Below are 20,052 nucleotides of genomic sequence, written 5' to 3'. Positions count from 1 at the left end.
ATAAGCGCATTACCGCTACCTACTGAACTGGAGTGTGGACCAGAATTATCTACCCCCCCAAAATAAAAAATTAAAAGTTAAATTATCTTTATTAATTCAGTTCGTCTCCCTGACCCAATGTCTACTATCTATTTCGGTCCTTAGAGTTTCTCTTCCTTGTCTATTTGTCACAAAACAGATTGACATGTTGTTCTGTTTCCTCATTAGTGTTTGTGTAATCCTGATGGAGGTTTTCCTACTAAATGTAATGTTTTGTTCAGTGTTTATCTAAGCCTTTTTAATAACACATTATCCTCCTTTGGTGCTCCTTTTACCTGTCCGGATTCTGCAGATGTTTGGCTGCAATGCATAAAGGTCCTTTGTTTCGTGTGTTTCCTGTTTCCACTCCTTAAAGACATTCCTTTTTACTATTTATTTTGCTTCAGATTGACTGAGTGCAATTATTTCCTCATGTTTGAGAGAAGGACAGGACGTCCAATCAGAGGAGAGGGGAGCATTCAGGACACACAGTCCTGTTTGTTCTCTTATGTTTGTGTTTAGATATAATCTGAAAAATAGCTCCACATATGTAGAGAGAGATGAACATGTGTTCATAGCAATAAATAAAAACAACTTCTGTTTGTTGTGGATGTTTATTTTCTTAAAAGCATTTCTGCCATCTCTCTGTGACCCTTTGGATAATAAAATCACTAAAGCAGAACTGTGTGAGAGTGAGATAATGCAAGTCAGGGATACAAATATACTTTTAAGGTCCAATTTAAGAGCAGTAAATATGATCATTAAAACAAATTTCAATAAAATACTGAGTTATCAAAAGCATATTTACACAGAAAAGACCACTTTCAACATAGATTTGACTCTCTCACACTTCCCAGTAACAACTTCAATTCACACTTGCATCAACACACAGTGCCAGTGTGTTTTCAAACCACTCCACAAATAATATGGTACAGATAATGCTTAAATATGGCACAAACTATGAAGGGCTGGGCAATATATAAGGACATTGAGTAATATTGATATTGGTACGGTACTGTGAGTTGGAGGCCGTCAGGAAGTAATTACACAATCAGAATTTGGATAAATATGTGATATGTAATGTGGATTTGGGTGAAGAAAAATAATAGAACAGCTACAACCCAAAGTTAAGTTAATTAATCATCAGTTTTATGTTTAAATCTCCAGAATCTGAGCTAATATCTAGTCTCTTATTAATTATAAACACGACATATTGATATATTGCCCAGCCCTAAAAAGACATCAATAAATAATCAGTGACACTCGAGTGGTGCAGGGATCTCGTATTTCTGTGTTGGTCCCTGAAGGCAGCATCTCCCTGGTCCAATGGGATCTCTCCGTGTGATTTGGGATTATTGCAGGAAAGAATCTCTGTGTCAACTTTATGATTTTTGATGTAAAAAGCTAATGTTGGGCAATAAAGGAAGAAGCACGGTCACATGACTTCACGCCGCTAAGCTAAAGGCGGCTAACGTTGGGAGTGACCTCCAGACCAGGGGACAGGAAGTGCTAAAATGCTGACTCATTTCCTTGTTTCACGACTCATTCCTGCACCTCTCTTCATAAGGTCCTACATGCATGAACTGAAGAAGTATGATCTCAACTTTAAAAAACAGTGCGACTCAGACTCTGGCCGAGGCAAACAGACATAAAGACAGTAAGACAAACACTGAACACCACATCCTGACTCCTGATGCTGAGGAAGAGGAGCCACTGCTGGTTCTCCTCACGTCCGCAGGGTCCTGTGTTTCCCCCTGTGGAGCCGTCCTTCTCTGACGGACAGCTGTTGTACCTGTATGAAGGGGGGAGCACTCCTCCCTGGCTCTGGGCTCCACCTCCAGGTCGGTCCGACTCACCTCCTAGGGGAGGAAGAAGTTGATCCTCTGGGGAATGGACTTGCATCCCTGTGCCGAGAACAGTCTCTCCTCTTTGGGCACGTACAGCATGGCCTTGGCCACCTCGTCCAGCGTGGCCTCGTCCGTCTCCAGCCCCCGTGCGGTGTATGCGTCTCGCGCGCAGAGCTTCACGTGCCGGTACTCCAGAGGCAGGAACGGCACGAAGAAGTCGATCAGGTGACCGGACATCAGCTCGCTCTGAGCAAACCCGCCTGGGAGACAGAACCATGCAGAGAAAAACATCCACAAATCAGAGTGGGTTTTTACTGACGTATTTTATGCTGTAGAACAACACGTTAAAGTCTCTCAACAACCAAAAACACATTCAGACAACCATTGACTTCCAGACCAGGGACAGGAAGTGGTAAAATGCTGACTTATTCCCAGGTTAAGGACTCATTCCTGCAGCTCTCTCGCTATAATCTGGGTCAATTACAACAGCTGTGCAACCCCCCCCCCCCCACACACACACACACATGCATGCAGAGGTCTGGAAGGGGACATCTGGAGCTCTGCAACGTACCGTGAGACTCCATGGTTTCCGCTCGGAGGCGATGCTCCAGGTCCTCCATCCCGATGTCCTCTCGGTTCTGACCCGAGTGCCAGAAGTCCAGCGCCACGTCGTTGATCGTCGCTCCACCGATGTTACTGGAGAGAGGACAGACACGTTAGAGAGGTGGGAAAGTCTCTGCTTCAGTTCAGCAGCAGGAAGAGAGTGGAAGATACAGGAAGTGCGTGATGAAGAGTAACCGACCTGAGGAAGAGGAAGAGGGCTCTGCGGTAGCTGACCCCGTCCACATTGTCGTAGTGGTCCATGAAGGGTTTGATGGCGTCGATGAGTCCGGGGTGAAGCTTCTCCGCCTCGTCGAAGATGAACAGGGTCTGAGGGCAGCGCAGCACCAGGTCCCGGATCGCCTCGCGCAGCTGGCCCTTAAAGAACAGACAGGAAGTAAAACACAGGAAATCAGCCTCATCTAAAGGTCCGAAAGAAGACACACTCTACATCAGGAAGGGTTCATGTTGTTGTTGTTGTTGTTGTTGTTGTTGTGTTGTTGTTAGAAAATGAAATTGAAAAAACTCAATGTGTATAAATGGTCAAATGAAATTCATAATTAAAAGCTTTGATCTTTAACACATTTAATAGATTTATTGATCTGATATTAATGTAAGATATATTCTTAATATTATTGAATTGGTGTTTCACAAATAAATACACAAAAACAAAAACAAACACGTAAATAAATGGTTAAATAAAATGAAAGATCCCTGCATCTTATTTGACATAAATCTTGAGGGTGAAATATTTGAAAGCAGTATTTTTTAACACATTTAATAGATTTATTGCTCTGATATTTAAGTTTGAGCAAAAGTAAACCATCAAGCTTAAGATCAAGCTTCAAACTCAGACTTTAAATAAACTATTTTATCTAGAAATCACCAGAACACAGGTCCTGCAGAGTTGGCAGAGTGAGAGCTGAAGGGTTCCCCTGCGTACTACACTCTGTAACATCTGGATTCATTGAGTAACAGCAGAGTCAATAATCTGATGAAATCTAAAGCGGTGGTTGAGTAAACATGTGTGTATGAGAGGAGGCACCATGCTGGCATGTGTGTGTGTACAGATACACAACTACAAACAGACAAATCTGATTTAGACCGGACCAGATTTTCAGAGATATTTGTTCTGTTCCTTCTGCTGTAGGTTTAAGTGCATGTAAATGGTCTGCAGAGGCAAAAGTCCTCCTCCCCTCTGCCTGAAACACCTCCATAGGACTCCTCTGTTTCCTTCCAGAACATGGTGACATCCCTATGGAACGCTTATGCTCCTGTTGGCTAGAGCTCCAACACATTGTACGTGATATCTGTGAGCGGTTGACCAATCACAACAGAATGTCTGCTGGGTCCAATGCACTGAGAGCTTCTTCTAATAAAAAGTTGAATCACTTCTAAAAGTTTGTCTTGTTTGAGGGTGAGATGTGCAGATGAACCCGTGCCAGAGTTGGACTAAAGCCACGTTCCAACAGACCGGGCAGGTCAGAACTGATGGGTCGAAACCCTGATGTTTGATTTGAAGCAACGGTTCAACCAGTGCCTCTTATCGTCACGCTCTGAGTTACAACACACACTCTGAACATCAAACAGGGGGGGGCACACTGCCCACACGCACTCTGAGGTCCCGTAGTATTTCCCTCTGATGCTAATGCCTCCTTTGTTTTCTCCTGTGGGGAACACCGGAGCATCCTTTACGAGAGGGAAGGAGATGATGATTGGCCGCTTTTTTGTCTTTCACTGGGCTCCCCTGAAACCAGTTCTGCAGCGACGGTACCAGTAGCCGTTACGATGCATCCATTCTTACCGCCACTTGGCAGCTAATGTTAGCTAACTGCTATGCGTTGGTTACAATCAACCCCCTCCCAGGAGGAGGAGTGACTCTCGGACGCCGACCTGGACCATAAGAGGGTTAGGGTGTAGGGGTTGGATTGGAATGGGTTCCTGGCTCTATAACCATCATGGCCCCCGGTAGACCCCCACACATACAACAACACTGACTATAACCCCCCCTGTTGGGGTACATACTGTGCAGTACTTATCTGGGTGAAATATGAAGCTGTCTGCGGCTCTTTCTGCTGTAACAATGAACATGTCCCCTCTGTGGGACGATCAAAGGGATTCTGATTCTGACCTAAACAGACCCGGCCTCGTGCCTCACCTTGTAGGTGTCCACCAGTCGAGCGTGGGGGAAGTGGAACGGGGCGATGAAGAGGCGGACGCACTCGCTCTTCACGCCGTCCCGGTACAGGTTGTCCGCGATGATGCGAGCCACGAAGTTCTTGCCGGTGCCGGACCAGCCGTGGAAGGAGAGCGTGAGCGGCTTGTTGGACTCGGGGCTGTTGATGAAGCCTTGGACGGCCTTCAGGACCACGGACTGGACCAGGTGCTGCCCATGGAGCTTCGTCTGGAGGTCTTTCGCCAGACCTGCAGGGAGGGAGAGGGCGGGCTCAAAAACACTGAGAAGAACCACACTGAAGAACCTGAGCAGAACTCCCCTTTTCAGACTGGATTTAATGTTGTTTTATTAACTCCTTTTTATTCCAGTTGTCTTTCTTAAATGTGTTTTCAACACTTACGCTTGACAAATAAAACACATCATTTTTATTAAGTATGAAGCAGTGTCGTTATATTTGGACCCATTTTTGTACACTCCTGTCTGAATTGAATTCTGGAAAATGGAGAAGTATCTTTCATTCATGGGATTGAACTGAAAGTGAAATGATAGAAAATAAAAAGCGTTTCCAGCTTACACTTTACACGGTTTCATGGATTTAACAGCTCTGATGCAGGAACACTAAAGAAAGTATTCAAAGAGACAAGACTTTGATTATCGGAGTAACTGCAGAAAGTCTGTGCTGTTTAAACGCCTTAATTGTGGATGATAAAGGATCAATAGTGACATTTATTTATTACCAAGATAAGTTAAGATGCATGACTTCTAATCGTGTTGATGGATGAATCTGATTAAGTACCAGTCTTTAATTATATAATGTGATTTACAGTCCAGAGACAGTATCAGTGCTTGCTCACAGGCACCGACAGATATCACCAACAGGAAATGACAGCTTTCTAAATATCTGACTGGGCTGAAACCGTTCAGTACATTCTATATTTATCCTATTTAAAATTCCACACCTTTCACACTTATTGTACATATAATATCCGGCTTTATATTTTGGGTACGTTTTCTTTCTTTTGAAATGCCATTTTATTTGATTGTAAATAATTGCCTTGTTTTTATGCGGCTGCAGCGAAAACATTCCCCAAATTGGGATCAATAAAGTCCTTCTATCCATAAGGCTCATGTTCCTGCAGGATTCTTGCTATTCCTAGTTCCATTTAATGTGAGTGGCTTTGGATAACAGTGTCAGCCCCCCACCCCCCACCCTGCAGGCCTGTGTACCTGTGATGTTGTTGGTGATCCTGCAGTCTCCAGAGTCACAGCACTGGCCCAGGCTGCAGTACCACTGGTGCATCAGGCTCATGTAGTCCTGAGGGAAACCGGCCCAAAGGTCCCGGGTTGGAACTGGAGGAAGAGAGGAGTCCGTAAGAAACCATCAGCATGATTTACATCTGTAATAACTACCAAACGCATTCACTAAACTCAAATTAAGAGGCTTTATTTGTCACCAGCTTTGTTTTAGCAGCTTCTATCTGAAGTGCTGAGCTCCTCCACCAATGCCATATACAATATTAGGGCTGCACGAGAAATCCTATCGAAATGGCAACATGGAAGTGCAATACTCAAACTGCAGGAAGCACCTCGTTTGTTAAAGGTAAAACATGAAGATGAATTGTGGATCTGCAGATGTCCAAGCCTACAAATATTGTTCTAAAGACCTAACTCGACGTATTTGTTTGGTACAGATCCTCGTGAAAGACAAACACATCATAACTACTGAATATATTTAAGCATTCTAATGAGAATTCTGATTCAAAACTGATCTACAGCTCAAATCTCTTGGATCCTGTATTGCGATATCACTCAATTATATAATTGCAATCTTTCCAAATCATGCAGCATTTTACAATATGCACATATAGTCTATAACATTCACCTGATCAGAGTTTAACTCATTACTGTACATGTTTATTTATATTTATATTTTATGTCTAATATCCCAGTGTATAGCTAGACAGACAGACAGACAGACAGACAGACAGACAGACAGACAGACAGACAGACAGACAGATACTGTATTTATCCTATCAGGAAGTACTTGAAATGAAGATAATCATACTACAACTTAATTTATAAAACAATATATACATATTCTCAGCAAAAAACACCTGTATTTATTCAGAGGAGCATTTAAAAAATCAATGAGATATATAGTGTACAACACCTGAGTTTCTCTACGGGATCAATAAAGGTACATAGTGAGTGTGTGTGTGTGTGTGTGTGTGTGTGTGTGTGTGTGTGTGTGTGTGTGTGTGTGTGTGTGTGTGTGTGTGTGTCTTCTGTTGGATAATGAATCTCACCCTGCTGTGCAGCATCGTCCTGGTGGGGCTGGCACTCCCCCTCCCAGATATTGCAATAGATGTAATTGAAGTAGTAGCTGGACACGTTGGAGATGCTGTCCAGCGGGAAGAAGTCGGCCTCTGCGGACAGGGCGCAGAGCGCGGCCAGGAAGCAGCGCAGCAGCATCGGGGATCAGGAGGCTCCGAGGCGGCAGGAACAGCACCGAGACACCGGGGCCCGGTTCTCCTCTCCGGGGGTGTAGAGCTGTGCAGAGGGGGGCTGCACGGGGCGGGACATTAACCCTCCTCCCCTTATTCCTCCCCCATTGTAGAGCAGGAGGGACGGCTGCGTCTCTTTGTGTACTGCGCATGCGCCTGTCAGGACTTCCTGTTTTTCTTTTACTTTCAAAAACTGCTTTATCAAAATGTGATTTTGTTTAAATGTTATTCCAGATTAATGTTGTATGCATCCTTCTTTGTGTTGGGGCACATCTTTTTCTTTCCTCATTTAATTTTATTTCAAGAAGATTAAAAGTGAAATAAGGTTTCTAGTTGAGATGAAACCCTTCCTGTCGTTTATTATCCTGCAGTAAAATAATTCATCACTGCTTCATTAAAACGATCTCAGCTCTGCGGATCTTCTGATAGTAAGTCACATTTGAAAGGTTTATGGATTTATAAGAGTAAAAAATGAAGCAAAGGTCAACATGACATCACTTCCGGTCATTGAGCGGAACAAAACCCAAACCAGACTTCTTTTAAAGATAGAGTTTAAAGAACATAAATGATATGCACAATAATCCCACGGTTAAACAGGTACACGGTGTAAGCATGTAAAACCACAATTTAAATTACACGTCAGTTTTTGTAGTAATAAATATAAATGAAATCTCAGGTGTGGTTTTGATTGCCTCCTAATATTAAGTTCGGTTTAGAATCAGAACACTCGAAGATTTTTCTAAAATAAAATGTAAAATGTATCTCAATAAACCCCACTTTTGAAATATTTGAGTGTCTTTTTCTAAATAATATTCAGAATGAAACGTTAGTGACAAAGTGACTTGTTTTTCATGCATACTTCAATCATCAGGTCTTCTACAGGATATACCATCTTGTGTCCAACTAGCTCCCCTTCCTCCATAAACCAGATTTTTGCCAATAAGGCTCACAGGACTTTGCAGACCCTAAGTTAATGTAAAGGCCATTAAATTATTGTGACTGCACAGGTTATCAACGTGTATTTTATAGCTGGTCAGACCCAGCCATTTATTCACTGTCGCAGAAATCCTGGTCAACATTTCCAGAATGCAGCTCCTATAAACAATGCACGATTTATTTTAGAGACTCAGAATTCCTTTAGTCCCAGAGAGGGATGATGGTAATACATTTACTAGTTATCCAATAAGAGCAAGTACTGCATTTACATCTCAATAAAAGACACCAAACAGGATTTGTTTTTCATATTTATTTCCACACATCCTGCAAACACAGTCTGGATATTCTGGAGTCGACCGCAGGCTCTGAGGGTCTCCATCCAGAGAGCACCTGAGAAAGAGAGAGGGGGGGGGAGAGTTAGAGAAAGCCGGCCTTCAGAGAGCTGGCGTCAGAGAGCCTGCTCTGCGTCAGAAAACAGTTTTCTTTCACTCTGATTCAGAGAGATTCCCAATGTTTAAACATGATCATCATTCACAGTTTGAAGAGGAATCCAGGTGAGAGGTGGAGCTCTACCTGCTCTGGAGGTCAGGGAGTCCTCAGCACAGGGTCTCTGATGAAGGAGAGGGGCTTCTTCCTTTGGACAGAAAAGCAAACTCTTGTTAAAATAAGGTGGAAATTCAGCAGCTCAGAAGTTCAGTGAGCACACAGCCTCAGAAAATAATGGAACGGTAGGGGTATAATCATGAGAGATCATTTGGCAGAATCTTTTCATCATCGAGCGAGCGGCACGGAAACTCTTACAGCACACTTCTGATCAACTGACCTGTTTCCTGTCCTCAGGTGTCCCATGTTCAGTCTGACAGCAGCTGCTCTTTCCTGGAGGAGAGAGGATATCAAGTCTGATTAGATCGAGTCTAGCTGATGTATATTTGGGATCTCGGGGACAAGTAGATGTTGAGTGAGCACACAGCCTCAGAAAATAATGGAACGGTAGGGGTATAATCATGAGAGATCATTTGGCAGAATCTTTTCATCACAGGTCGTGTTTCATTAATGTTAGAACGCTTCTGATAAACTCACCTTGGTTTTAGGGCCTTAACCGTGCCGTGCTGAGTCTGACAGGCGAGGCTCCTTCCTGGAAATACAGGAGGACAGAACAGCTTATTAAAAGTCAGCGGCTGGTTGATTGTGAGTCACTCCTCTGGGTTCTCAGTAACAGGTTTTCCACATTACAGTTCAGGTCAGACATTTGTTAAGACATCACTGAACCCAGTCTCTTTACATCCTGTGTGAGGGTTAGCATCTCACCTCAAGTCTCTTCCGTCTTCACTGCAGCCTCCAGAGCACCTGATGATGAGAGCAGGGTTAGATAAACCAGCACCCGACCCACGATTGAACTCACGCGCATCGCTAATTCAGATCAGATAATGCTAACTTTCCTCAACGGGATCAGAGACCTGATTCATCTTCATCACATCTGAAGCGTGTTAGCGGCTAAATGCTAATCTGTGACACTCACCAGGAGGTTTGAAGGTGGAGATTCCTCACACAGGAAGGGTCTTCATGTCTGAATTAAGAGAAGAAGACTCATTAGGACAGGGACTGAAACACCTGAGGGCTGCAGGGTGATCACAGGTGATACATCAGCTAGGAGCGAAAGACAAATGCTCTGTTCTTCATGGTTTAATCTGCTGAACTATGCTATCATCACTGTATCAGGGGTCTTTAAACGCTGCCGTTCTAACATTTAACTCACCTTTACGTGGTTCTTTGCGGCGCCACAGTCTTGTTTCTGTGAATTAAAAAGAAAGGGTTACAAACTGACGCCGGAGTCCAGCGTCCTTCATGCCTTTGAGGCTGAAACATCAGCTAGGAGCGAAAGACAAATGCTCTTGTTCTTCATGGTTTAATCTGCTGAACTATGCGCTCATCATCGTATCAGGCATCAGAAAGTAAAGCTATATTTCAGCATTTAACTCACCTCAGGTTGAGCTCTTTGAACTCCCAGGATTCCTGCAGTGCCACGTCTTCCAGCACCTGAAAAATTAAGACTTATTAGAAGAAATCTAGAAAATGAAGAGGCTTGGACGATTGAAGAGGCCGACACATCAGCTAGGAGCGAAAGACAAATGCTCTTGTTCTTCATGGTTTAATCTGCTGAACTATGCGCTCATCATCGTATCAGCGCAGTTTACTTAAAGTCACTCAGCAGAGTATTTACCTCACCTGTGACTGAACCCAGGTGCAGGTGGGGAGGAGCCATGATCAGAGGACCAGCTGTGTGTGAGAGAGAGGACACTTTAGTGAAAGCAGGTTTTAATGAAGAGGCGTTAGTTGATCTGCTCTGCATCAGCAACACGTCTTCTTTCACTCTGACTCAGAGAGATTCCCAATGTAAACAAGATCATCACTACAGCTGGTTTTCAGGAGGATGCTCCGTGGAATACTCAGTGCATTACCTGCTCTGGAGGTCATGTGAAGGTCAGGCCGTCCAGGGTAAGCACACCTGCAGGAACACAGAGTAAAATGAGCACAGTCTACAGCAGTGAGTCTGCAGGCGGCACGCTGCGTGTGCCTCAGATAAATCAACTGGTGGGTTGGGGGTATCGTCATCCAGGTAGTCGAGAGTAGCAAATGCTGTCATCACTGTAGCACGAGGAGAGAGAGGAGGACCTTTATGCTTCTCTGGGGTGGGGGGGTCACTTTAGCATTTTACTACATGCATTAACAGCCAAATTTGGTTGAAAGTGACCAATTATGGACATGCAAGTACAAGCATTTCCTGTACAGACTGGGCTCTGTACATCTTAAAGTCAAAGCTTTGATGCACCATGAACTCGAGTCCATTAAACGCTGATGTCAGGCTACATTTGGAGACTCCTCAGAGAAGCATAAAGCCATCCTTCACTATTAACTAAAGAAACTGAGTCTTACCTTGTTTAGTTTCACCATCTGCTTCATGTCTCCTGGATTTCCTGAGACCTGTGGACATGAAACTACATTTAGTGCCTTAACATGGTAAGGATAGATTAGATACAGCTTTAAATGGAAGCATCAGCGTTTAGTTTCTCAGATATCACATCTGTCCACTACTCTTATACTAAATCATCACAAACTTCCATTAAACTACGCAGTTTATTCATTTAGCAGATAAACTCACCAGCTCAGTGTCTGAGGTGGTTCCCAGCTTACAGACATCTTTTGCCACCTGAACAAGATGAACGTTGATTGAAATGCAGCTCTGGCTAACAGTTAAACTCAAGTTAGCATGCTACTAGTTAAACTTCAGTCATGCAGTTTCAGAAATCACTTCTGTCCACTACTCTTACATAATGAAACATCATGAGTTTAATAATCATAAAGCAGAGGTGGAAGAAGTTCTCAGATCTCGGTACCTTTCCACCTCTGATCATAATGAAGGCATTTCTGTCTCCTCACCATTTAATGTCTGACGCCATCTTGCAGAGAGGCTGTCCTGAGGCCTGCAACCAGAGGAGAGAGATCTTTAAAAACATGGTTTAGTTATAACCTGCAACACATAGCAGCTAATTAGCACAGCTAGCTTAAAAACGGACTGATGTGAGCTGGTTCCCGTGCAGTCAGAGAGGGTTGGCATTCTACATTTTAATTCAGATGTCCCTACCAACATATTAATCATCATATATGCACGGAAAGCTGCAGCGAGGTGGCTGTGGGATTTTATGACTACATCAGTGAACACCCCCAGGATTGATTACTTTTCTTAGTGACATCAAATCCTGAGTGAACTATTGAGACTTTTCCCCTTCCTGTTTCCTTACCATTTATTGTCCAGCTCCAGTTTGTAGGGATCCTATCCTGAGGCCTGCAACAGGAGATATATACATTTTAAAATTGGTCCAAAAATCATGCATTTAGCTCTAACCTGCAACACATGCTGGACACGTAGCAGCTAACTGGCACATGATCGGAGCAGCTAGCTTTAAAACAGACTGATGTTAGCTGGTTCCCGTGCAGTCAGAGAGGGTTGGCATTCTACATTTTAATTCAGATGTCCCTACCAACATATTAATCATCATATATGCACGGGAAAGCTGCAGCGAGGTGGCTTTAAGGGATACAAATAGAAGATTAGCTCATATGCTAATTAGCCTCTTGCACGTGGGAGACTAGAGGCCTAACGTGCCGTTAAAGCGCTAATAGTTCCATAAGGGAGACATTTAGTGAAAAATAAAAGACAAGTACAATCAACTAACATATCCATATAAGAAGATAAGATCCATAATTAAAGTCCCCTAAAACAACGCAGGAAGTAACTCCAAAAGCTGTGAGATGTTCTTACCATGTGAGCAGCGGAGGAATGAGGACCGACAGAGGGTGCGGACTGCTTTTATAGGGGGATGTTGCAGTGGCTGATGGGAAAGATTCAGCATCGTGAGCCCCTACTGGTCATCCATGGTATTGAAGGAAAACCCCCATTAAAATCTGCGCCACATGGAGAACATGTAATATGATGTATGGAATAAAATACCTCGATATTAAGATTGTTTAGTGGACTGTTGGTGCTTTTATAAAATACTTACTAAATGATTATATTATTGATAAATGATACAACTAATGTGATGCAATAACTTATTGGCTATAAAGTCCAAAGTTTAAACCAGATAATACAAATTAGAAAATGACATCACTTGATTGTAAGCTGCATTAAAGCAAGTTATTAAGAAAGTTATGCAATATCATGATATTCTAAAACCATATTTAACCGTATTTCCCAGTATAGATAACATCGCCCAGCCCTATTTATTTAAATAAAATTATGTAGAGAAACTCAAGGTGAAAAAATGTGAAACTATATCGTGAATAATTTAAAGAGTCCTCTCCTGCTGATGTTCAGGTGTATATCAGTATGTAGAGTCTCTACTTTAAAGAGTCCTCTCCTGCTGATGTTCAGGTGTATATCAGTATGTAGAGTCTCTACTTTAAAGAGTCCTCTCCTGCTGATGTTCAGGTGTATATCAGTATGTAGAGTCTCTACTTTAAAGAGTCCTCTCCTGCTGATGTTCAGGTGTATATCAGTATGTAGTGTCTCTACTTTAAAGAGTCCTCTCCTGCTGATGTTCAGGTGTATATCAGTATGTAGTGTCTCTACTTTAAAGAGTCCTCTCCTGCTGATGTTCAGGTGTATATCAGTATGTAGCGTCTCTACTTTAAAGAGTCCTCTCCTGCTGATGTTCAGGTGTATATCAGTATGTAGTGTCTCTACTTTAAAGAGTCCTCTCCTGCTGATGTTCAGGTGTATATCAGTATGTAGAGTCTCTACTTTAAAGAGTCCTCTCCTGCTGATGTTCAGGTGTATATCAGTATGTAGCGTCTCTACTTTAAAGAGTCCTCTCCTGCTGATGTTCAGGTGTATATCAGTATGTAGCGTCTCTACTTTAAAGAGTCCTCTCCTGCTGATGTTCAGGTGTATATCAGTATGTAGCGTCTCTACTTTAAAGAGTCCTCTCCTGCTGATGTTCAGGTATATATCAGTATGTAGTGTCTCTACTTTAAAGAGTCCTCTCCTGCTGATGTTCAGGTGTATATCAGTATGTAGCGTCTCTACTTTAAAGAGTCCTCTCCTGCTGATGTTCAGGTATATATCAGTATGTAGTGTCTCTACTTTAAAGAGTCCTCTCCTGCTGATGTTCAGGTGTATATCAGTATGTAGAGTCTCTACTTTAAAGAGTCCTCTCCTGCTGATGTTCAGGTGTATATCAGTATGTAGTGTCTCTACTTTAAAGAGTCCTCTCCTGCTGATCTTCAGGTGTATATCAGTATGTAGTGTCTCTACTTTAAAGAGTCCTCTCCTGCTGATGTTCAGGTGTATATCAGTATGTAGAGTCTCTACTTTAAAGAGTCCTCTCCTGCTGATGTTCAGGTGTATATCAGTATGTAGTGTCTCTACTTTAAAGAGTCCTCTCCAGCTGATGTTCAGGTGTATATCAGTATGTAGTGTCTCTACTTTAAAGAGTCCTCTCCTGCTGATGTTCAGCTGTATATCAGTATGTAGTGTCTCTACTTTAAAGAGTCCTCTCCTGCTGATGTTCAGGTGTATATCAGTATGTAGTGTCTCTACTTTAAAGAGTCCTCTCCAGCTGATGTTCAGGTGTATATGTAGCAGAGTCATGCCTTTTCTGAGTCGACAGAGAAGACCCTCAAGGCGGGAGAGAGACGGTCTGGACACAAGTGCTCTGGTACTCATCAAGCAGTGTGAGACACTTAATGTCATTGATGGAGTGCTCTATAGAGTCACCAAGGATCCCTTGAGCAAACAGAAGAGGCGTCAGTTTGTCTTGCCCCAAAGTCTGGTATACAAGGCCTTGCGTGGTGTACATGACTTGGCCGGACATCAAGGGCAGGCAAGAACGATTTACCTGACAAGACAACGCTTCTTCTGGCCTAGAATGGAGCACCAAATTAAGGACTATGTGAAGTGCTGCCAGAGGTGCATCCTGGCCAAGACACCGGATCCTTCTGCCAGAGCTCCGCTTGAAAGTATCAGGACCACCGCAGGCCCAGACGGGCTACATATATCAGTATGTAGAGTCTCTACTTTAAAGAGTCCTCTCCTGCTGATGTTCAGGTGTATATCAGTATGTAGAGTCTCTACTTTAAAGAGTCCTCTCCTGCTGATGTTCAGGTGTATATCAGTATGTAGTGTCTCTACTTTAAAGAGTCCTCTCCTGCTGATGTTCAGGTGTATATCAGTATGTAGCTTCTCTACTTTAAAGACTTCTATCATGCACCTGTTTTCACCCTCTGTCTGAAACCAGAGCCCAGTCTGCTCTGGTTGGTTAGTTGGCCAGCTTTGTTGTGATTGGTCGACCAGCTTAGAGATGTCCCGCCCCTTAGCCTATCACATACAATGTGTTGGAGCGCTAGCCAATAGGAGCGCCTGTGTTCCATAGTGACGTTACCAAACAATTCAATTTAAAAACAGTTCCCTTCTGAAATGACGAGGCCAGAACCTCACAGGATTGAACTCATGGAGATTTAATATTATGCATCAATAGGAACATCTCTTACAATCAATGGTTATGGTCCAAAAGAAATCAAAATACACGATGATTGCTCTCTACCAGGCGAGTGATACTGACATATATGGCAAGGCCTCGATTCAATATAATAAACAGAGACAGAAAACATGGAGGGAAACAAACCGACAGACCAAGCTTCAACAGGGAACTTTATTTGGCTCGTTTCTAAAAAGGCGTTCATGTTCGCCTTGGATGAGAGGATTCTACAGACACACGTTCCCCCGTCTGCAGCCGCTCCATCCCGACTCCAGATGCTTCGATTTTAACGGTTTTAATTTTCACTTCAATCACATTCACTCAGGCCGAATATCCAGGACTCACGGTCGGGGATGTTCTTGTGCATTTTCAGGTAAAAGGTGGTGTCTTTTATTAGCATTTAGATCCGTCCCGATGCTTTAAGAGCGCAGTGGGGTACATGTTGACCCCCTGTGGTGAGAAAGCAAGGAAATATGTAAACAATCATTTGTTCGTTAATGCCTCCAGGAAACATTTTTGATCCAAAACGAAAGCCTTTATTTGGCATACCGGACGCCCAGAATGAGATCTCTATATTGCATATTTCCACGTTGATCGGTTCGGATGCTATGGCTTACGTCGAGGCTCTGCTTCTGGAAAAACAACGTGGACATAAAAACATAAAACTGGAATGACTCCTAAAGCCACCGGATCCTCCCATATCTTTACACTATTGCCAGAAACAAAAAGAGAATATATCTTTATATCCATCGTATGTATATCTATATATAAACAGTTACAGCTAGTTGCAGGCAGGCAGGGGGGGTCTTTACACCCCCCCTGCCCATTTAAGATTTACACCATTATATAAGGCTGTCAGACTCTCGGGGGGGTGGGGGGGCAGCAGCTTTCCTTTTGTCCTCAGTCGTTCCCTGAGATGTAGAGCGCCGTTTTTTTTAAACTGGTCAAGGTTCGTTTGATTTATTCACCATCAACCACACACACACACACACACACACCTTGTCCCCCCCACTCCCCCTCCCTTAATAAAAATCCAGGTTTGTGCAGGGGGAAACTGCTGTGAAGAGAGAGACGGGACCCTCAGGTTGGCGGGTGGAGGTGGTGCAGGAACAGGAAGTGCCCAAATAAGGAGAGGAGCCGTTTTCCATTCGTCTCATTGGTTGTTGATTTTACTGTCAAATGCAAAGCTGTGTCTTCAGTCACTCAGAGGCTGGGAGCAGTTTCTGCAAAAGAGTTCTTATGAAGACTCTGCCGTGTGTGTGTGTGTGTGTGTGTGTGCAGTGTGTGTGTGTGCAGTGTGTGTGTGTGGTCTCAGTGCCCCCCCTGGGAGTTATATCTCTTTAGCAGAGGCTCGTCGTACACCCAGCACTCCCCGTCCTCGTGGAATAGCTGCAGAGACACAGGAGACACCGGGTTTTGAGTCAAATGGTGAATTCACTGCAAAACGTCTTTGAAATGTTGACGTTTGATCCGTCGCATTAATATTCATGATCTCCTTTTCTTAAACAATAATATGTAGAATTCTGTTAAACTCAAACCAATTAAAAATACATTCACTCACTTTTCAATTTACCGTTTTATTGTATTAGTATTTCACTGCTTCATTTTGGATTGAATAGATAGCTCTTTAAAAAGGTTGGTTAGACATTTTAATACCAATTCAGACCCTCATTTTAACGACTCATGGACTTTTCTTTTGTTGATCAGAAAAAAAAAAAAAACGAATTTAAAATATTCTTAGCAGCTTCAACATAACTAATAAAGGGATAATGCCTTCAAGGTCTTACATTTGTGATTACCTAACGTCTTCAGCACTCTGCAGGAACCCTCAGAGATGCCTATTAATGATATAAACCCATAAAAACAGTTCCTGCTATTCCTGATAGAGCAGCAGCCTCACCCGGGTCTCCCACTGCTGCTCGTTCTCCTTCCTCTCCCGGGCCTCGCCTCTCTGCTTCTCCTCCAGACTGTGTTTGGCTTCTGTCGCCGCATCGATGTCCTTCAGCTTCAGGTTCAGCGTCACGTCTCTCCACAATCTGGAGGAAAAGACAGAGTGTGTTTCTTTGAGTCGGAGTTACAGGAAGGTGTTTCCATGATACTCAGAGCAGTGCTCACCGTCTGGACTCGTAATCCAGCTGGTCCTCCGCCTTCCTCACTTTCTTCTTGATGATGCCTATCCTCCTCGTGTCGATGAACACCGTGTTCTCCTGAGACACACAACACACTCATTACTGTATTTATTTAACCACACACTTATAAAGTTACGCAACACTCATCAGGCACAAGTCTCCTGCTGTGTATTTCTCCCCAACGTTTGAAGAGCAGCTTCAGACATTTCATCTCGTTTTAGTCGACAGTTTGTTCTCTAAACATTCTGTCAGGTACTTTCCATAAAAGACACCAATGTTTCTTAAATATATTCAAACTCTAAAATAAGAAAAGAACAAAAATAAAGAACACATTTATCTTTGGTGTAAAGTTGCACTCTAACGTGACGCAGCGTGCAACTTTACCACGATTGGTATTATTAATAACACGTTCCCAGGGAAGCTGACAAATAATAATAAAGGTGTAAATATTTTTCATTTTAAACAATAAAACATTTGTATTTATTTAAACTACATAAAATATTACATATATTTGTTTTATTCAATTCTATTTTTTAAGGACCCGTAAACGGACATGGGGAAATCTTTTCTTTAAGTTTCTCGTGTTGATGAATCCAGAAAATGATCGATGCATAAACCCATATGGATGTTGTGTAACTCAGGAAGACCAGGGCTACCCAAACATGAGCAGTCCTCTCTCTCATTGACGACGATCAGAAACATTCAAGTCTTTATTTTATTTCCCCACGTCCGTTTTAAGGGTTCCGTAATTTGTTCTTTAATTGAATTAAATTATGTAAAAATACATTTCATTCTCATTTAATCGTGAACAATGTTAGTAATCACAGTTCATCACAGCCCTCCCCATACATTTGATGTAGTTCAATAAACACCTTCCACAAAAATATGAAATAAGGGAGAAACAAAGACTCACTCCGGTCGCCCACTTGGCGTACATCACTCCGTTCCACTCTCCTTCGATGGAGCAGAAAGACTTCTTATCATTGGGAGCACTGCAGCAGAAACACAAGTACATTTCATTAAAACTGCTTAGAGATGCTTCCCTCTTCGGACCAGCAGACAGCCGCAGGTTTCCCTGTGTCACTCCTGCTCATCGAGCCTCTTTGTGTCTGCGTGTAATCAGTGTCTAATGTGCCGCTGAGTTTCCTCTTACAAGATCTCGGCGGTGATCCGGTGCTTCTTGCCTCCGTAGAAGGGCTTGGTGTGGAACACGATGTTGGCGCTGTAGCCCGACTTGGAGCAGGAGATGTTGCACTCTCCCCCCAGCTCCACCCAGGGCACCGTCAGGATCGACCTGCAGAGAGGGGTCAGAGAGGCAGGAAGTGACCAAGAGGGATGTAGTTAAATAAAGACAGAGGCAGGGGTACAGGAACAACCCCTCTGGCTAACACAGCTTATTATCCAACCGGACGTCTGCTCCCTTCAGAAGAGACCGTCCTCTCTGCAGTCACATTTATTTAAGAAATCTGTCACAACTCTGCACACTTTTAGAAGTAGACGGACCGATCAGAGTATTCTAACTGATTCTGTGTGATCACACAGTGCACAGAGACACTCCATATTCTTAACGTTTGTTTTATTAAAATGTTATTTAATTCAACTTTGATTTTATTCTACATTTATTGTATTCAAAAAATAAAAGACTTGATCTCATATCTTTGTCTTTCATTATATAACTATTATTTGTTCTACTTTAAATAAAGTTTTTCATTTAGATCATGAAAGGTGTATTGAATCTACTCAACACCTACCTGCCGTATCCGTTGGGGAAGGTGAGGATGTAATGTTCGTCGTGCTCCAAACACGACACACAGCCTGCAACACAACATCGTTATATAACAACTGGCTGAAGTTGTGAGTAAAATAAATCGTTCTTTGAGACGGAGCTTATCGTTAGCACCTTGTCCGATGTTGTGGACTCCTATAGACATGCCTAAGAACTTGGACTTGGTCCAGATGTGAGCGTTGAACTGGATCTTCCGTTTTAAACACTCTGCGTAGAATGCAGAAACTGCAGAAAGAGGAGGCACTCAGAATTACATTCACTTATCTGACCTCTTACACACCACAGCGCACAACAGGTGCAAAGAACGAGACGTGATTTCAATGAGAGGGCTCACACTGGTTTTAGGAATTATATTAGTATATCTTTGGTGGTGATAGATAACGGTCGAACACTCACTGGGGGGGTGGTGAGAGACCTGCTCTGCCACAAAACACACACTGTTGGTGGAAGACCACGGCACCGGACCCTCTGACACCGTCTCCCCCTGAACAACGGAGGACAGAGGATAAATATACACAAGACATATGAAGCGCTGTACAGGGTATCTGCACATTGTTTGAGTACAGATTGAATGACTTTTAAGACCTTCTTAAAACCTCTAAAAGGAAAAAATACCAACACAAAAAAAGTGGCATTGCATTTGAATGGCCCAGGAAATGTGATCCAAAGACACGGGATGAAACGTGGGGGCCAGTCTCATCGGTGGCCGCAGGACTAGTTGTTTATTCTTGGTGGTCCTGTTCATGCTCTCCTCGAAGATAGTGACAAACGAATCTTCGTCTACTCTTGAGATGAGCTCCTTTTGTATGTAAGGCGCTATTCCAAACCGCACAAGGTACGCGGGTTTGTCCCTTCCACAAGTGAACGTTTTAGCACTTTTGGAATGGGGAAACATTTCACTGAAGACTGTGAATGTTGTCGTTTGAGGTGTATGACTGGTGACGACTAACCGTGTGAAAACCGTGGCTGTGGGTGAAAAACGAGTAGAATGGTGTCTGACTGGAAGTGGGCCCTGAACA

General features: G+C 43.1%; 2 protein-coding genes, 1 long non-coding RNA gene and 10 other non-coding genes across 18 annotated transcripts in view; all 13 read right to left on the bottom strand.

The window, feature by feature from the left end:
• Positions 1–613: 613 nt before the first annotated feature.
• tor3a (torsin family 3, member A) lies at positions 614–7,300 on the bottom strand. Its single transcript, XM_063891419.1, has 6 exons — positions 6,948–7,300; positions 5,869–5,991; positions 4,624–4,889; positions 2,668–2,843; positions 2,437–2,561; positions 614–2,125 (listed from the first exon to the last, which is right to left on the bottom strand). Exons 1-6 carry the CDS (start codon positions 7,111–7,113, stop codon positions 1,878–1,880), a joined length of 1,104 nt encoding a protein of 367 aa, XP_063747489.1. The 5' UTR covers positions 7,114–7,300; the 3' UTR covers positions 614–1,877.
• A 1,076-nt stretch (positions 7,301–8,376) lies between these two features.
• Positions 8,377–12,426, bottom strand: LOC134869623 (uncharacterized). The gene is made up of 15 exons (XR_010166436.1): positions 12,403–12,426; positions 11,882–11,925; positions 11,520–11,563; positions 11,242–11,289; positions 11,016–11,063; positions 10,541–10,587; positions 10,308–10,358; positions 10,063–10,118; positions 9,838–9,873; positions 9,601–9,648; positions 9,390–9,428; positions 9,162–9,216; positions 8,905–8,957; positions 8,655–8,715; positions 8,377–8,471 (listed from the first exon to the last, which is right to left on the bottom strand). It is a non-coding gene; the product is annotated as an uncharacterized LOC134869623 (long non-coding RNA).
• On the bottom strand, positions 8,542–8,620 carry LOC134870272 (small nucleolar RNA SNORD79). Its single transcript, XR_010166542.1, has one exon. It is a non-coding gene; the product is annotated as a small nucleolar RNA SNORD79 (small nucleolar RNA).
• LOC134870261 (small nucleolar RNA SNORD47) lies at positions 8,788–8,861 on the bottom strand. Its single transcript, XR_010166531.1, has one exon. It is a non-coding gene; the product is annotated as a small nucleolar RNA SNORD47 (small nucleolar RNA).
• Positions 9,050–9,123, bottom strand: LOC134870260 (small nucleolar RNA SNORD47). The gene has a single exon (XR_010166530.1). It is a non-coding gene; the product is annotated as a small nucleolar RNA SNORD47 (small nucleolar RNA).
• On the bottom strand, positions 9,717–9,800 carry LOC134870264 (small nucleolar RNA snR60/Z15/Z230/Z193/J17). Its single transcript, XR_010166534.1, has one exon. It is a non-coding gene; the product is annotated as a small nucleolar RNA snR60/Z15/Z230/Z193/J17 (small nucleolar RNA).
• On the bottom strand, positions 9,939–10,023 carry LOC134870265 (small nucleolar RNA snR60/Z15/Z230/Z193/J17). The gene has a single exon (XR_010166535.1). It is a non-coding gene; the product is annotated as a small nucleolar RNA snR60/Z15/Z230/Z193/J17 (small nucleolar RNA).
• LOC134870266 (small nucleolar RNA snR60/Z15/Z230/Z193/J17) lies at positions 10,182–10,266 on the bottom strand. Its single transcript, XR_010166536.1, has one exon. It is a non-coding gene; the product is annotated as a small nucleolar RNA snR60/Z15/Z230/Z193/J17 (small nucleolar RNA).
• Positions 11,132–11,198, bottom strand: LOC134870269 (small nucleolar RNA SNORD75). The gene has a single exon (XR_010166539.1). It is a non-coding gene; the product is annotated as a small nucleolar RNA SNORD75 (small nucleolar RNA).
• Positions 11,363–11,430, bottom strand: LOC134870270 (small nucleolar RNA SNORD75). Its single transcript, XR_010166540.1, has one exon. It is a non-coding gene; the product is annotated as a small nucleolar RNA SNORD75 (small nucleolar RNA).
• Positions 11,672–11,753, bottom strand: LOC134870263 (small nucleolar RNA SNORD74). The gene has a single exon (XR_010166533.1). It is a non-coding gene; the product is annotated as a small nucleolar RNA SNORD74 (small nucleolar RNA).
• Positions 12,069–12,150, bottom strand: LOC134870262 (small nucleolar RNA SNORD74). The gene has a single exon (XR_010166532.1). It is a non-coding gene; the product is annotated as a small nucleolar RNA SNORD74 (small nucleolar RNA).
• Positions 12,427–15,082: 2,656 nt separating the features above from the next.
• osbpl9 (oxysterol binding protein-like 9) overlaps positions 15,083–20,052 on the bottom strand; it is a 36,377-nt gene continuing 31,407 nt past the window's right edge. For all 6 annotated transcript variants that reach the window (XM_063891354.1, XM_063891357.1, XM_063891356.1 and 3 more), the window contains 8 exons: positions 19,430–19,517; positions 19,148–19,258; positions 18,999–19,062; positions 18,401–18,541; positions 18,161–18,239; positions 17,234–17,325; positions 17,019–17,154; positions 15,083–16,507 (listed from right to left, as the gene is read on the bottom strand). In XM_063891354.1, the coding sequence (XP_063747424.1) occupies positions 16,430–16,507; positions 17,019–17,154; positions 17,234–17,325; positions 18,161–18,239; positions 18,401–18,541; positions 18,999–19,062; positions 19,148–19,258; positions 19,430–19,517 (789 nt within the window). In that variant the 3' untranslated portion in view covers positions 15,083–16,429. The remainder of the gene's footprint in view (positions 16,508–17,018; positions 17,155–17,233; positions 17,326–18,160; positions 18,240–18,400; positions 18,542–18,998; positions 19,063–19,147; positions 19,259–19,429; positions 19,518–20,052) is intronic.

Source organism: Eleginops maclovinus, chromosome 9 (genome assembly GCF_036324505.1).
Source record: "Eleginops maclovinus isolate JMC-PN-2008 ecotype Puerto Natales chromosome 9, JC_Emac_rtc_rv5, whole genome shotgun sequence".
NCBI classification, from domain to species: domain Eukaryota; kingdom Metazoa; phylum Chordata; class Actinopteri; order Perciformes; family Eleginopidae; genus Eleginops; species Eleginops maclovinus.
Note: the sequence above shows the minus strand (reverse complement) of the source record. Positions and strands in the feature narration are given on the sequence as shown.

Bases quoted from the DNA above. Each gene is read 5' to 3' on its own strand.
- tor3a (XM_063891419.1), bottom strand. From the start codon at position 7,113: ATGCTGCTGCGCTGCTTCCTGGCCGCGCTCTGCGCCCTGTCCGCAGAG. The intron at 2,562-2,667 runs GTCGGTTACTCT...TCCTCTCTCCAG, and splicing joins GCCCTCTTCCTCTTCCTCAG to TAACATCGGTGGAGCGACGA. The intron at 2,126-2,436 runs GTACGTTGCAGA...TCTGTCTCCCAG, and splicing joins GGAAACCATGGAGTCTCACG to GCGGGTTTGCTCAGAGCGAG.